The 18,180-nt window shown below is 37.1% G+C and overlaps 1 protein-coding gene across 1 annotated transcript; it reads right to left on the bottom strand.

Annotated features, from left to right (window-relative positions):
* Positions 1–1,157: 1,157 nt before the first annotated feature.
* Positions 1,158–16,874, bottom strand: aph1b (aph-1B gamma-secretase subunit). The gene is made up of 6 exons (XM_030124935.1): positions 16,607–16,874; positions 14,900–15,070; positions 10,461–10,534; positions 9,093–9,215; positions 5,918–6,045; positions 1,158–2,380 (listed from the first exon to the last, which is right to left on the bottom strand). Exons 1-6 carry the CDS (start codon positions 16,717–16,719, stop codon positions 2,213–2,215), a joined length of 777 nt encoding a protein of 258 aa, XP_029980795.1. The 5' UTR covers positions 16,720–16,874; the 3' UTR covers positions 1,158–2,212.
* Between the last annotated feature and the right edge of the window lie 1,306 nt (positions 16,875–18,180).

Raw genomic sequence — 18,180 nt, 5'->3', positions numbered from 1 at the left:
TGTTTTTACAGCACATCAATATCTGCTCCTTCTGAGTAGGGATGTAACGATTACCGGTATAACGATAAACCGCGGTAAAACTGCAGACGGTTAGTATTACCGTTTAAATTCTAATTATCATGATAACCGTGTTTGATTACCGCACTTTTTGGGGGAAAAAATCCCAATGTAAAGAGCTGCTTTTATGTCAAGTATTTGAGTAAAGTTTTAATTTATTGCAAATTTGATTTTATGTACCTAATATTTGGAACCCATATTCACTTTTAAAGTCTTTGAAAAGGTTCGTCAAGCATCTGTGTGTTATTTATGCAATAAAGTATATACATTTTACAAATCAGATTTTATATTTTTTTGTGTTTTTTGGCCTTTTATGTTTTTATAGTAGGTTAAAGTGAAAAAAATAAAAGACAGTTGAGACAGATGAAGTTGTGCTGAAAAAAAGATCCCAAACATGGGTATAGTAAACATTTGTTTATATAGTATATAAAGGCAAAATCAAAAGGACTGAAAAACGGCCAAAAAAGGCTCAGACCACTAAGGGTTAATACTTGAATGTCTCTGCCAAAAAAAGTACATTGTGCCAGTTATTTTATGTTTTTTTTTTTTTTTTAAATACAACTTGGTTAAATTATTTCAGTGTGTATTAGTACTTTTTTGAACATTTTGAGCACAATTTCAACAATACCGCGATAATAATGATAATCGTGATATGAAATTTTCACATCGTTACATCCCTACTTCTGAGTAAATGTTCATGGAGTTTTTCTACGATGTACAGAGTTTAATTTGTAAACGAACAGCTCACCCTTTGAAAGATTTGAAACAGAAACACAGGATTCCAACTTCATATGTGGCACCTGCAGGTTTGAGGAGGCCTAATGTACGACTCTTAAAAACATTTTTCAAGGCGTCTTTGGCCAAATTTAAGACCTGACATTAACAAAACTAACAGTACCAGAAACTTCTTGCCTTGAACCAGTCTTAACCATGTTTCAGTCCAGCCAACTGAATGTTTCCATTTTGTCCATGACTGTTTCTGCTGCTGATGTTCACGCTGCTAAAGCTCCTGCCTAAACCCCTCCACTCACTCCCATCTGTGTTCTAATAAAATGATCGACACTAATTACACATTTGACACATTCTTTACAAAACATTTACAAAGTAAATACAGCAATTTCATTTATTGTATCTGTGGAATCTGAAGACCTCTGAGTGCCACATTTAAGGATTAATCGATTTTAAAGACAATTAAAGCCTTAATTTAGGACAATCAAATGTAAGAGGATCCACAGACACCCTGTTATATTGGCAGGATTACAAAGGCAGCTCACTGTAAGGTTAGTGACGGTGTTCAGATGTTTGTTCAGTTTGTTGGTGGGCCACTCAGAGCAGTAATCGACCAGTGACAAGTTTATATTTCAAACAAGACAACAGATCTTTGAGAAGCTACTAAAGACACAAAATGTACCAAAAAGTCCAAATCACCCAAACAAGCTCTGACAAAAACACGGAGACACATGAAGAACATATGAAGAATACAAAACCATATTAATTGTGCATTTTCTTTTTGTGGTTTTATGTGAACACCACAAATCATTACTAAAAATGATCGATCTTGTCCAGCAAATAACTTTCACCACATTTACAAAAAAAAAAGTGAATTCAGTGTAAAAGATGACATTACGTTGCAAAAAACAGGAAATAATCATTGCAATATATAGCTAAAACTATTATGCTGATTTTCAACATGAAATGAATGTTATGTAATCAAATGTCAGAATGGTGGAAAACATTGACCGATATCTCAAAGCCTAAGACAACATCATCAAATATCTTCAAAAATACTCAAACTGTTGCAGCTCCACACAGTCCACACCGACTATTACCACATTAGTCACGTATTTCATGAGCTTAGTAATGAGTATGAAGCCAAATCTAGGCCTAAAATCAAAAATCTCATTACATAATTGAGATCTACCCACATACAATCAAAGCATCTGCTTTTCTTTGCAGCAGGGGGATGAGACATTTCAAAGAAAGCCAAAAAACCATGTCCTCTGCCTGTTTACATCCTTCAGGACATTTTACTTTTGTGTTACGTCATAAGTGATCAAATGTGTGGAAGTGGTCCCCTCTGCTCTGTTCAGTATTTGTGTGTGAATTCTGTGGTCTTTGGATAAAGGGTCTTGAACTCCGGACACACTCTTCCACATTATCTGGGCCGGTGGTTGGCCAGTAGGAAGTCCTTGTCTTTGCAGGTGAGGCAGAGTTTGAGGTTTCGGAGGGAGCCACCAGCTGAGTAAAAGGCCCAGACGCCCATCAGGAACAAGATGATGTACGTGGGAACCAGACTGGCCACGTACTCGGGGTTCTGAAAGGTCTGGAAACAAAGACCGATAGGATTCAACATGTGGATCAATATTACAGCATCATCCTGACCTTTTATACTTCAGTTATTGTCAACAGATCCAGCAGCAATGAAATCATACAAAGTAGATGGTGTGGATGTGTGACCTGATATTCATTTTATACTTCTTTACCAGGTGGACCAGTCAGTAAATATGGGGAAAAGCCTGAAACGGTAGAAACATCTAATAATTACAGCAGAGTTGAATGCAGGTACAACCGCTGGACAAACCACAGGTGCGTTCCATTCTAGTTACCTCCGCCAAGGAGGTTATGTTTTTGCCAGCTTTGGTTTGTCTGTCTGTTTGTGTGCAAGATAACGCAAAAAGTTAAGGATGGATTTGGATGAAAATTTCAGGAAATGCTGATACTGGCACAAAGAACAAATGATTAAATTTTGGTGGTGATCAGGGGTGGGGGGGTTACTGATCTGCCTTGGCGGAGGTCTGCGCTCCACGAGTGCTTTTCTAGTTTTATTTACTTTTGACTTTTTTTCTTCTAATTCAGTTAGTTTGATTTCTTTTTTAGCGCAGGTTTGCTGGTTTTTATTAATTTTCGTTCTCTCCTAAGTGCTTAGTTTTAGTTTAATTTTAGTATTAGTTTTAGTTTCGTCGTATCTTTTATCTTCTTCGCCATCATATTCAAATAAATCCCAGAAAGAACTCTGCTGCTTTCTCCCAACTTTAGTCTCCATGTTTCCAGGTAGAGTGGGGACCAGAAGATGACTGGAAACCACAAGTGATCACAAGTGACAGACTGTGCCGCTAGCTAAAATTGCTACAGCGAAATAAATCACTTTCGTATCAATCCAACATTGACAAAGACAAAAACAAAGGGAATTTTATCCATAATTTTTATATGTTTTAGTTAGTTTAGTAAGTACACAATACAGTTTCAGTTAGTTATCGTTTTTTCTTTTAATTACCTCCACCAAGGAGGTTATGTTTTTGCCGGCATTGGTTTGTCTGTCTGTTTGTCCATGTGCAAGATAACTCAAAAAGTTATGGATGGATTTGGATGAAAATTTCAGAAAATGCTGATACTGGCACAAGGAACAAATCATTAAATTTTGGTGGTGATCGTGGGTGGTGGTGGGGGGGGGGGGTCTGATCTGCCTTGGCGGAGGTCTGCGCTCTCCGAGTGCTTTTCTAGTTCACATCTTTTTTGTTTGGATAGTTTATAAAAGTAAGTATCTTCATAATTGAATGGGGATTTTTTGCACTAAAACAGAGACAAAAATTTGATGTTGTCATACTTTATAGGTTATTATGCTGTTATTTTACTGGTCTGGCCCACTGGAGATCAAATCGGGCTGAATGTGGCCCTGAAAGAAAATGAGTTTGAGACCCCTGCTCTACATGGAGGTCATGGAAAGAGGATGGGAGGGGGAGTCAGTTGAGGTCCAGATCATTATGTGTTCAGCTTTGATTTGTTTATTATTGTATATAGTTATAATTGTAGTATAAAAAAATAACATGCCCGCACTTGAAAACCCTTGGTTTTCAGTCCACGTACAGTTTTTGCACATATAGACAGGCAGACAGATGGATGACGAACTAATGACAATACCCTGCGAAGACGGCTGAGGGTAAAAACTGAAACTGTATATGGGATGACGTTACCCTTTCTGGTACATTTGCACTGTTTGGACTTCAAAGCTTGTATATTTTTGCACATTTTTGAAGAGTGGCAGCAAAAAAAACAAAAACAAATGGCCAATACAAACGCACGCTTTTTAGGACATGTGTCTGTAGTTTGAATTTATGTCAGTTTTATCTTTTATGTGTTACATTGGCACTGGTTGGAAGTCTGGGAATTTAAAGCAGTGCAAACCTCTGTATATTTTTTCCATAGTTTTCTTTACAAGCAGCAGTCAGAAAGGGGAGGGGGTGCCTATGTAAAGGCATGCTTTGATGAGAAATACTTGGATACAAGTTGATTTTGTCACATTACACATGTTCGGAACCTATTATCACTTTTATAGTCTTTAAAAAGGTTCGTTAAGCATGTTTGTGTCATTTGTGCCATAAATCATACAATTTTACCAATCAGATTTTAGATTGTTTGTGTGTTCTTTGACCCTGTATGTTGATATATTAGGTCAAAGTGAACATATTATGGACAGATCACAAAGGTGAAGTAGTGTTGGGAAAAAAAAGAGATACCAAAGATGGGTCTGGTAATTTTTTTTTTTTTTTATGTGGTATTCAATAGGCCTGTAACAGTACACATATCGAAACGAACTGTTTCGGTACACACCTGTTTGGTTCGGTACACAGCTGTACCGAAACGGCACAGTATGATGAGAAAAAGAAAAAAAAGACGTTGTTCGATGCAGAACTTTAAATCCACGCAAGTTCCACACGGACATACTGAAGGAGCGCACAGTGACCCAAAATATGAAATAGCAGCTGATATAAGGTAAAAAGAAAACAACAAATATGATGTGAACCTGGAAGGAAGAGACTAGAGACCCTCCACCATCATTACAGTCCAGTTTGGGATCACTGTGGGTTCAGATGAAAGACAACGAGGAAAGAGAAGATAAGACGGAAGTTTACCACCTATGAACTACGGTAGTTCTAAAACACTAACACTAGTTCTGTCTGTCTGTCTGCCTGTCTGTCTGTCTGTTTCTCTCTCTCTCTCACACATGCTGTGTATTAGAGGAATAGAACCCAGGAGTTGGACGTTGAATGTAAAGTTTCACTTTCATTTCACGCCAGTGTTAGTTACGTTAGTTATGGACCGGTATACAACTGCCCCCCCGGCTCCAATAAAAAAAAAAAAAAAAAAAAAAGAAAAAAGAAAAAAGAAAAAACAAACATCCCCCCCTCTGTGTTTTTGACAAATCCCACCCTGCACACGCACACGCACGCACACACACACACACACACACACACACACACACAAAGTGGCCTAAACAGTTTGTTAGCTGTCCTAAAATAAATAGTTTGTTTAATTTTGTTGTCAGTGTTGCTCTTCAGTTTGTTTAAGCAGAATACCAGTTTGCCCTCTGGTTAATGTTGCACTTCATGTGGAATTTTGTTGTTATTTTTATGCAGAATGTGAACTGATAGAACTGATTAGATTTTTGTTTTTTGTTCAAAACTGTCAGGGAAAAGTGGAATAATATTGTTAAAAATACATTTAGTAATATTAACAATGTATTTTATTTTCTATTTGATTTATAGCAGCAGAATTACATTATTCCTTTTTTTCTATATTCTATTGTCTCCAAAAACTGGGGGAAAAAATGTAAAAGAAAAATTATAAATGCATTAAAGAAATTTTGAGGGGTTTTCTTTCTTCCCATACCGTACCGAAAAAACCCAAACCGTGGCTTTCAAAACGGAAAACGTACCGAACCAAAAATTTTGTGTAGTATAAGTATTCAAAAGCAGCCAAAATATGCTCAGACCTGTAGGGGTTAGTAACTGACATAATCCCTCTGAAAAGCAGATCATATGACAAAGATGAGGTCATGAAGGTCCTCAATGTGAACACTTACCAGACAGGAAACTATCAGGTGACTCACGACAACGGCGGCCACAGCCCACCAGCGTTGTTTTTCACAGGCATCAAAGAAGACAACCCCCCAGAACATGTGCAACAGGATGATGGCCATGGTCATGAAGGCTGAAAGATGAACCAAACACTTGAGTCAAAGAATCAAACACTGATGACAACACACACAAAGACATTTCAGAGGGTAAACTCCATGTCTAAACCCATTTTCACTGAGTCTGTTTCCATGACCATAAAAATCCAATAACTGGGAGAAATTGGATAATTGTAATAATCAGATCTAAAGCATTTATATGCTCTTAAGAAATGTGATAATTGGAAAAAACCCTGGTTTAGACGCTCCAGTCCGTTATCAGGTTTCTGTTAGAGTTCGTATGTATGTAGTGATGGTAGACTTAATCTTCCGGTTATTGTTTTCTGCTCATGTTTGACTACGTAACTACTGCTTTAATTGTGTTTACACATACACAAATGTATAAGAACTAAATGAATCAGATTAACCTGTATACATGGAACACATCAGAGTATTGGGGAGAAATCCAGGTTTGTTAATCTGATTTATTATAATCAGATTACTGCTTTTATCTGATAAAACAAATCAGATTATCCTGTTTACATGGTCACTTGAATAATCTGAGAACTCCAGAAATCAGACAATGATCGGAGTACTAGTGTGAATGTAAACACTGAACAGTTTCCATGTACAGGACTCATACTCAGGCTTCTCACACTTTTTTTTCTTTTTACTTTTAGTTAATTATTGCATGGAAATTCAACTGCAGCCATTTTCTTTTCTAAATAGTTATTTTAATATTTACTTTACATACTCAGATATTCAGGTCACATCTGATGTCATCTCTCCAGCAATCTGTAATTACAACTGTCACTCACACACTTAACCCGCCTATCCACCTTAAGACACTTGTGATTAGACAAAATCTAAGCATCACAGGGTACATCTTCCACAGCCTGAAATCACAGGTATGAGTAGATGCAGAAATGTTTTGAACTTGTAGATCATTATAGACCACAGGTGTCAAACATGTGGCCCGGGGGCCAAGTCCAGCCCACACAAAGGCTCCAATTCGGCCCGTGGGATGAATTTGTGAAAAGCAAAAATTACACTGAAGATATTAACACTCAGTGATGTTAAAATCATTTTAATTCAGGTTCCACATACACACACACACACATACAGACCAGTTAGATTTCAAGTGGGTCAGACCAGTAAAATAATATCATAACCTATAAATAATGACAACTGCAAATTTTCTCTTTGTTTTAGTGTAAAAAAGTTAAATTAAAGGAAAATGTTTACAATAACAAACTAACCTTTTGCAAAATATGTGAATAACCTGAACAAATATAAACAACCTGAAATGCCTTAAGAGAAGTGCAATTTTTTATCAATATTATACTTGTTACTAAATGTTTTGTGTATTTGTAATTATAATATAAATTGTAATTCACATGTGTAAATGATAAACTGATAAACTGAGGCAGAATATTGTTAAGACTGCACTTGTTATTCGTAAGACAATTCAAGTACCCAGACAGAACCTATACAGACATGATGTGTGTGAAGTGTTTGCTCCCGGAGGATTCTGTTGGGTTTCTGAAAATTGGCTTAAGAGTCTGGTTTTGACCAGCTCTATATGTGAAGTGTCATGAAATAAATTTTGTTATGATTTGGTACTATATAAATAAAATTTGATGATGCTTTTCTGTGTGCAAACTCCACGCAGAAAAGCCCATGCACGGTTGGCGCTGGAATTGAACCCATCCTTCTTGGGACCTTCTTACAAGGCAAATAGTTCAGATGCTTCCATTGGATAACTAAAATAGTGGTTAATGTTTCAGCTGCAACAAGTTCTCTAACATTACGTGATGCGGTGAGTAGAGTTTCATATCTTAAGCAACCAGTTTACTATGAACTGACTTAAATATTGGTCTGTGGAGCAATGGAAAAAGTTCAGGTGATGTGATGAATCTAGACTGTTCCAGAGCAGGGGTATTCAAATCCGGTCCTTGAGGGCCGGCATCCTACATGTTTTAGATATTTCCCTCTTCCAGCACAACTAGAAGCCATTACATCATTAACAGGCTTGATGATGAATGGATCATTAATTAAACAAGTGTTCAGAGAACGCAAACCTCCGCCAAGCACCCCGAACGGTGTGCACGTGTGGATCAACTATTTCTTTTTAAATTAAACAGTTTCAAGGTTGTTCCATACAGCAGAAAAAGTTGAAACTTGGTACCAGTCATGTGTATGTCAAATTATATTCAATTCCAATCAATATTTGTTGAGTTATAAAGAAAAATGTGTGGGAAATGGGATTTTCAATGTTAAATTGAAATGTCCACAGAGTCCACATTCCACAGTGGATGTGGACAATTTTGCGCCAGATACAAGATATTGTTATAAGCTACAGGTGGATCAAATTGGAGGCTAATCTGAGTCGTTTTGAATTTTTTATAAATTTTGGAAAATTGCTCAATGATGAGAGATAGGAAAATTGTAGATTTTGTGACCTTGCTGTGACCTTGAACTTTGGCCTACTTGCCCAAAATTTAATGGGTCCCAGGGCCTAGGCCTATCTGTGGGTACAATTTGGTAAAGATGGTTGCAATAGTTTTTCCATAAAGTTGCTAACAAACAAAAAAAAAACCAAACACACAAAGCAAAGTGATCACAATACCTCCTGGCGGAGGTCACCAGGTGTGCTAGAAGAAGGAAATATCTAAAACATGCAGGATACCAGCCCTCGAGGACCGGATCTGAATACCCCTGTTCTAGAGTGACGTGCACATCAGGATGAGAAGAGGTTGATGGGCTGATTTCCCATCATGCTCAGTGCCTAGTGTATCGGCATAAGCAATGTTATGATAGAGGTTTGTGTCAGTTGGTCAGGTCTAGTTTCAGGAAAATGATGTATGCAGTGAATAAGTTTAATGAAATGATGCCATAGTAAATGTGTGCTCAAAGTTAAAACCGTTACATTTGCAGATACAAATATACTTTATTCATCCCCAGGCATAAATGTATTATCATCCGTCAACTCAAAAAAGAAAAATGATATTCCTGCTGAATCCAAAATGTGCATCATTTAACAAACTTGTAGCACTGGTTCAACTGACATAATTAGTTACGGTACCTGAGGACAGGAAGTAGTGCTGCGAGTCTCCATGGATCCCAACAGTTCCTGGTCCAACAGAGTCTGCAAGGATATTCACTACAGAGAACGCCCCACTCATGAAGCCGAAGCCAAGACCTGACACTGAGACAGAAGAAAACACACATTTTACACATGTTGGTAGGACTTTCTAGAAAATGTTATGAGAGAACACTGCATATCCAGCAATATTAATGAATGTTACAAAAAATGACAAATCATTACGTTTGTCTTATGACTTTAAAGGCTGCTTTTTGGTCTGGAGTGGCAGGTTAACAAACTAGATTGTAAGTATGGGTTTGAAATTATTCCTAAAAACAAAAGACATAAAAAAGACAGAAAAATACCCAAGAATGTATGACATTACATGCATTGCTTATTTAGTTCCTTCAGTTCTTTGGCTTTAAAATCAGCCCTTTACTACATTATATTTTGCCTTTCTGAATTCAAAGCCAGTTGTAATTTTAATGAGTGCTGAAATTGTGGTAAAAACATCCTGGAGGTGCTCCCTGGTTTGACACTAAGAGGCTTTGTAGAATTTATATATAGATTTATTCCATTACCTGAACCATTTATGAAAACTTCAATGTCACAACAACTGAATATTGTCACATGTCGTCAGTGAAATGACACCTGACATGCTTATACTGATGTTAGGTCCATATAATGGTTTATTCCTACTCAGAGGTTGAGAAGTCCTCACCAGGTAGGGGAACATTTCACAAAGCCAAACGTAGAACATGAAAACTATTTTAAAAAAGATCAATAACATTCAAATCAACAAACTCCACATCTATCCATGTTTTGTAATGTTTATATACTGTGGTGGGCCTCACACAGAGCATGGCATTGAAAAGATGTTGATGCAGATAGTTGAGATCACATTACAAATAAACTGGACTTTAGATTTATAGAACCACTTGTATTAAACCTGCAGTTCTTGATAGTTTGACACTTTTGGACAAAAATCCATGATTCTCTTTCAGCATATCACAAGTCAACTGGTCTGAGAGGAAGGAAGAATTCTTTCCACTGCACCAGCCTATGTAACAGGTTCTGTTTACCACAGGGGTGTGACATGGGGTCAGGTCAGATATGTTTTTCTTTTATAATATTCAATCAATCAATCAAATTTTATTTATATAGTACCATATCATAACAGACTACATCTGGTCTAAACCAGACTCTTAAACCAATTCACTGAGTGTCACTGAGAATGTACACGGCCTCTCATGAGTATAAATCATTTCAAGTGACGCTGACTAGTTTTGTGGTTTTAATTCTTTATGTGCAGCTCTTTGAACCCCTACTGTTGGTGCTGTGTGATCAACATGAGTGAGTGCAGAATACCATAGGCCAGTTGTCGAATGGAGATGGGCATGGTCTCCTCTTGACTGAGAGTGAGGAGGCCTTCATTTGCTTTCCTGCACAAAACAACCACATACACACGTCAGTGTTTCTCTTCCTAGTTCCGCTGTGATGCTGTGAACAAGGACATCAATAGAAATTATGTATGTCAGTCAGTGGAAGATGATACAAGGTGCAACAATATCTTTTAATACCTCAGGGTGAAAAGACTGGAGATGGGAAAGTGGGACAAACTGGAGCAGCTCAACACGAAAACAGATAAATACCCTGGGGAAACGTGAAGGTGAGGAGGCTCTGGCTGGATATTATTAGTTGGATATCAAACTTTTAATTGAATTCTCCTGTGAAATTGTGCCATCCTGCTAACAAAGAGTAAACCTGGCCTGACTGGACTAAATAAAGAAACTGCTTTAAAGCATCAACAAAAAGCACAAAGTTGCTTTCGACATCATGGAGAGAAGTCCCAGTGTAAAAAAGGCTGTTATTATTGGCCTTTGGGACAGTTTATTAAAAAAAAAAAAAACAACAACAATTAGTATTCTCCTCTGTGTCCCCAGAACGACACATAATCCAATGGAATGCACAAGCTACACCACTGTGCTTTTAATAGTTTTTAGACAACAGTGAGGCTCTACAAGACAGTAGCATTCATGAAGTTTTACACATAATTACCCCTGTTTCAAGTATGGAATCCCTGATAGTGTCTCCAAGGTCAAGTCATTGTTTTCACTGACAGGAAACAGCTTTGTTGAGCACAAACCCAAGCCAGACACACATAAGTCGTAAAATGAAAGACTGATTTGAGTCTAAATCATTAATGTGGAAATCTTTTAAATTCAAAACCCAAAAATAAATGCTTATACAGTGAGTTCACTTTGATTACACAGGCAAACCTTTAGGATTTCTCAGGTTAAACCAAACCTGTTCAAGCTTAGTTCCAACTGGGGCTGGGGGATAAAACAACAAATATTATATTGAATATTAACGGTTTATTTTGTTGATGCTCCAAAATCCACAAATTTACCTCAATGTTCTGTAGTTTATGTTGAGTATTTTAATATTTTATCATTTGAACATTAAACTTCTTCAGTTGTGAAATGTTCTGCTGTTTGTTAAGGCCCAAGTCACACCAAGAGTGGGTGAAGGACCTATTGTATCTGTAAAGATTATTACAACATGAGGACCAAGACTCGGGGGCAAAGGCCCCTTTTGTCAGAATGAGAATACACTTTGTCATTGTACGGTGATGTATGACAAAATTATGGTGTAGAGTATAAATACACAGTAAACATATCAGTGATACATCTATTTCAAAAAAAGAAGTAACAACAGAATATATTACTTTGTAGAGCAAAAAATATAATAACTCAATCATTTAATCATCTCAGCTACAGCCAATAGCTAGTTCCATCTTAAGTGATGGCCCCCATCCCCTTGTGGGTGAGTTCCAGTACATGCCTGTGGTTGAATAGCTTTGAATAGCTTTTCTTAAAAAACAATATTCAGACTCCTTTGACATTCATGCAGGACCAAAACTTAGCCTTGAATTTGAAATGGAAAGAAAATCTACTTGATATTTATCAAGATAAGATTATTGACCACATCACCCAACGTTTGTTTAGACTGAGATTCACAATGAGACAAAACCGTTTCCAAATAACACACATAAGACATCTGCGGTGCCAGTTCCTCTTCACATTTCATCACTACCAGAAATGCACTTATAGTATTTATCACGTCTCTCATTCATAAAAGACTACAAAAAAACATGAAAACACAGCAGTTACAACTGATGAACAGAGCTGTTACCATGAAAATGATACATCATTTCATCTAACAGTGGTGGCAGGTTTCAGGTGTGTTGATGTGTATGCATACATTGACAATGGCACTATTTCAACTTTCACCTCTTCCCCCAAACTGAAGGAAAATTAAAACCCCACAGTCAACGTTTAATTCCTAAAAAAACTGTCATGGATTTGTGGAAATAGGTCGTCATCTTCAGTGGGGCTCATTCACAGACAAAAATAATACTAATTACGGCAAGTACACACTCATGAATTACAGCATAAAAACAATAAAGATTATGTTATGACTAAAAATATGAGTTACATTAAAAACCTATATCATACTCAACTAGTGAATGATGGACTGACTAGATCAGTGTCAAGCTCAATCAGAGAAGGGGAAAAAATTAAGAACAGACTCCATATCACAGGCCAACCACAATGGACATTAATTTAAATTAAGACAGAATTTGTCTTTTCAGATGTATTCACAAAAACCCTTAATACAGAAATATGGAAATGACTTTTACCAGGTCATAATAAGGAAATCAGAAGCAAATCAAGCTCACTTTGTGTTACTCACTATTGGGAGATTCACACTGACTCCTTTCAAATGAAAATGTTTTTTCCACAAATTCAAAACAGAATTAAAACAATATTAATATTGAAAATAAAAATAAATAATAAAATCTAAAACAACTGTTCAATAATAATATCAAAGTACAAATATTTCAGACATTTAACAGCATACCCTGTTAAAGTTCAATCTCCCACAGACACAGTATGGCTTCAAAAGCTCTCCCTACATGGACATGTCTGATCACATGACCCCAGAAGTTGGAGGTTTAACACAATCACATGGTTCGTTCGTTGTATCACAGAGAAAAACCACTTCACACAGCCTCTTTTCATCCTGGAGCTGTGGGTGGATTTCCCTTTACTCTCCATAAACCTGCATATTTCTTCACGCAACTCAAAATATCTGTAAAGCACTGTCCCGCGACTAAACAGTCACCTCTGTGTGGTAGGTCATGTGACCATTTCTAACATAGTTCCTCAATAAAAGCCTTAAACTGTATACAACACCATTACACTTTGGATTGTAAAATGCTGGCTCCACAGAAAAAGTACAGCTTCAGAAGCATTAAAGCAGCGTCTGACTTTCATCACAGATGTTTATTCAAATGTGTCCAACCCCAGTCAGATCCGAATTATCACTAATTGAAGATGACGCCATCATAAACACAGTCCGCTTGTTTACAGAACAAACCCAAACATCACTCAGGCCTTTTCGGAACTTTTGGCGCGAAGTGCATTGTGGGAATGTGAGTTCCCTCCAGCAGCAGTTTGTCTGTCTGTTGGTGAGTGTTGAACCCAAATGTGTCCTTTACCTCCATCCACCGACTGGACTCATTCTGGAAAACAACCCTGGTGGACTGGAGGAGTTTACGTTAGAGTGATCTGGATCGTTTTCTACCCGAATCTGTGAGAAACCACTTTCGCTTGGTCGCCATTCATGACAAAATTTCCAAAAAGGCCCATGTGATGTTTCAGTTTGTTCTGTAAACAAGTGGACTGTGTTTATGATGGAGTCATCTACAAACTTGTTCACTGTGAGGGAAGTGATTCAGGTGCATAAGCACAGACAAACGAATGGATTAGAGAGAATCAGGATCTGACTGAGGTTGGACACATTTGAACAAACTATTTCGACGATGTAACGATTAACGGTATAACGATAAACCGCGGTAAAATTGCAGACAGTTAGTATTACCGTTTAAATTCTAATTATCATGATAACCGCGTTTGATTACCACACTTTTAGGGGAAAAAACCCCATGTAAAGATCTGCTTTTATGCCAAATATTTTAGTATGGATTTAATTTATTACAATTTTAATTTTCTATACCTAATATTTGGAACCAATATTCACTTTTAAAGTCTTTGAAAAGGTTTGTTAAGCATCTGTGTGTTATTTATGCAATAAATCATATAAATTTTTCAAATCAGGTTTTATATTTTTTTGTGTGTTTTTTGGCCCTTTATGTTTTTATAGTAGGTTAAAGTGAAAAAAAACAATAGGCAGATGATATAGATGAAGTTGTGCTGAAAAAAAGATACCAAATATGGGCATAATAAGCATTTGTTTACATAGTATACAAAGTCAAAATCAAAAGTACTTAAAAACAGCCAAAATAGGCTCAGACCAGTAAGGGTTAATATTTGAATGTTTCTGCCAACAGAAAGTGCATTGTGCCAATTATTTTATTTGGGTTTTTTTTGTTGTTGTTTTTTTTCAAAATACAACTTGGTTAAATTATTTCAGTGTGTGTATAACTACTTTTTGAACATTTTGAGCACAATTGCAATAATACTGTGATAATAATGATAACCGTGATAATTTTGGTCACAATAACTGTAAAATGAAATTTTCATATCGTTACATTCCTATTACAGACACAGACTCACAACATTGCTACTATATTGTTTGTGAATTAAAATGAACATTTTTTTTTAATCTTCACCAGTCTAAAATCACTGCATTTTGCATTGTTTTCTCCAGGTAGTGGGTCATCAGTGACCAAATTGGTTTGCAGAACTTGAAAGGCCTAAGTAAATGTGAGAGCATCTTACTTGAGCAGCTTGTAGTAGGCAAAGCGGAAGGTTTCCTGCAGCAGGACGGACAAGACCACGCCAAAGATGAGAAGGCCTTTCTGTTGTACAGCACTGTCCTTATTACTGATCTGGACAGAGATGAACCAGACCAGAGAGGACAACAGCAGAGACACAAGCCAGAAGAATGCCCTGACAGAGAGACAGTACAAAATAAACCAAGAGCAATGCAAATACATGGGTATGAGACGCAGAATTCCACACACACAGATGAATAGTTACTGCAATTATCACTAATCGAAGATGTCTTATCATCCTTGTAAAACTGAACAACGCCTTTAATAGAAATAGACTCATTTTTGAACTTAAATTTTTATTAGATTTTCTCTTTTTTCAGTACAGTACAATTATACATTCAAGTACAGTTCAATTAATTTCTTTTCCCCCAACACAGCAGCAAATTTATTCTCATACACCTCCATAGACACATATGATGAAATTTGAGAAAGCAATAACAATTATAGCAAACAATGTTCACTCCAAAGAGAGAGAGAAAAAAAAGGCTGTAGATGTGAATCTTTGTCAGAGGCAGAATGACAGCACCTTGATAACATGGAGTATTCTTGCATCACCAATAAATATTACGGCAGCAGTAAAGGTAACATAGGTTCCCATTTTTTAGTAAATGTGGTTTTCTGAAGTCTGAGTGGGTATGTGATCTGCTCCATCTGATAAATATCCCAAACTTTTTGAATCCATGTATTATATGAGGTAGGTTCTGGTTTCATCCAACTGATGGTTATAGACTTTAAGGCAGCAGTGAAAAATATATTCAAAAGGTATTCATCTGCTTTTCTATCCAGACCTTCAGGTATTACTTCTAAAACTGCCACTGTGAAACTTCGTGGGATGTTCATTTTAAAAACCTCCTTCAGGGCATTGAACACCTCCCTCCAAAACACACTGAACTTAGGACAAACCCAAAATATGTGAGTGTGATTAGCTCTATGGGCTCCGCAGTTCCTCCAGCAGAAATAGACTCATTTTGATCGACTACTCATCGATAGGATGAGGATTTACAAATTGTGCACCAGTAGAACTCTTAGTGTGGCCAACTGGCTTTACCAACTCTGAAGAACATCAATAACTAAATAAATATGATAGCTACAACCACCTAGAATTTGAATATCAGTGATTAAATTACATCCATGCACCAATTTAACAGTTATAGATTCCAGTTTAATCACTTAGGTTAGGACCACTGATCGACCTATCAGTGTGTGTGTGTGTGTGTGTGTGTGTGTGTGTGTGTGTGTGCGCGCGTGTGTGTGTGTTTTAATTTCTCGCTATTACAGAAACAGCTTTAGCATCTGATCGCACACCAAACAATGGTCTGTTACATCGCGGTAAAGCTAAAGTTGTTTCTGTAATAAGACGTTGCTATCGACTTGGACATTTGTGCGTTTTTCAGTTAAGACTGATCCTTTTTAACTCTACCAAATTTGAATTCATTTTATACATTTGATTTTCTTCATACCTTTGATGCAAAATAAGGAACTGACAAGCTAGCGATGAAAGCAGTTGGTCTGAAATGCTAACCTAGCCGCCTAGCTCAGATGCACAGTCTATTTGAACTCAGGTAAACACAACAGGAGGGTCGGTTCCGCCCTGCTGTGGTGATTCTAAGTAACTTAAGTGTCTCAGAGGTGGGGTGGAAGTAAAACTCACCCTGCTATGAGAAAAATGACCCGCAGCGGCTCCCGGGCGATGGTAAACAGGAACAGAGCGATGGCCGGGCCGAAGGCGATAAACGTACAGCCGAAAAACACCGAAGCCGTCATGGCAGCTTCGGGACACACTCAGCCTCTAACTTTAGTTTGACTTATCTGTGAAACAGACACGGGTATCCTACAAAAGCTTCTGTTCAGGTTTCTAAAAATTCCGTAGCCTGCTGTCGTCGCTCATGCTTCCTTGTTCCGCCACAGGTTTCGTGACGTCACTTCTCCCGCTTGTTTTATGTGTATGAAGGCGCATGACCGCCCCCACCTGGACAGGAGTGTAGAGCAGGACTGAGCAGGGACACAGGTCAGACAGGGGCTGAGTTTTAAAGGGGTTTTAACCTTCTGTTCATTGTTTTTTTTTTTTTTGTTATTTTTTAACATATAAAAAAAGAACATAGATTCAGAGAAATGCAATATTCTATTTTACAAAATGTCTATATATCTCCATATATGTACAGTAAATATACAGCAGGGGCCTTTCCAAATATCCCCAAATGTAAAACTATTTTAGGGACAAGATTTCACTGCCTCTGGGTATGTGAAAAGATTCAACAGTTTTGGCAAACTATATGTGTTGAGGTTAGTGCGGTCATTAAGCACCAGTTACAGCCTAATCCATTATTGTGTCTATTTGGATGTATCCCTGAATCATTGAGAACACATAAGTATACTGTTCAGTTTTTGTTAATGTTGGCCCGAAAGGCTGTTATGACCAAATGGGTTGGAGAAGAACCTCTTTCAATACATCTGTGGAAGTCTTTGATATCAGACAATATTTCCCTGGAAAGACTAAGATTTTATATTAACGATCAGAAGGATGTCTTTACAGCAAAATTTGGAAAAATGTTTGAATATCTGGAAACTCAGACTGCAACTACCTGAAACAGACTTAATAGGAACTTTTGAGATCATCGCTGTGGACATATTTTGGATCTGCCTTATATTTCATACAACCTGTATGTACTGCACTGGACTGGATAATTTTGAAAAGGTTCAATAAAAAGAAAGTTCAAAAAAGAAAAAAAAAAAAAAGAACATAGTTCTGTCATATGATACAAAAGTCCAACACATAGACAAACAACAAGGCATGATAAGTTTATTTATATAGCACATTTCAGCAACAAGGCAATTCAAGGTGCTTCCCACAGGACATTGAAATACAACGACAAGGGAAAAAAAAACACATTAAGAAAAACATTATAAAAGAAACATGTAAAAGGTGATTAAAAACAGCAAGTAAGAAAACAACACATAAAACCCAAAATATAAAAACACACACATATTAAAGTAAAAGTTGCAGTGCAGAGTTTCGAAAGAGAATATGAAATTTAAAAAGTCAAAAGCCTTTTAGTCAAAGGCAGCAGTGAACAGGTGAGTCTGGAACCTGGACTTAATAGAACTCAGACTCTCAGCAGACCTGATATTTTCTGGTAGTTTGTTCCAAATATACGGAGCAGAGAAACTGAACGCTGATTCTCCATGTTTAGTTCTGACTTTGGGAACACAGAGCAGACCTGCACC

This window comes from Sphaeramia orbicularis, chromosome 3, assembly GCF_902148855.1.
Source record: "Sphaeramia orbicularis chromosome 3, fSphaOr1.1, whole genome shotgun sequence".
Lineage (NCBI taxonomy): Eukaryota > Metazoa > Chordata > Actinopteri > Kurtiformes > Apogonidae > Sphaeramia > Sphaeramia orbicularis.
Note: the sequence above shows the minus strand (reverse complement) of the source record. Positions and strands in the feature narration are given on the sequence as shown.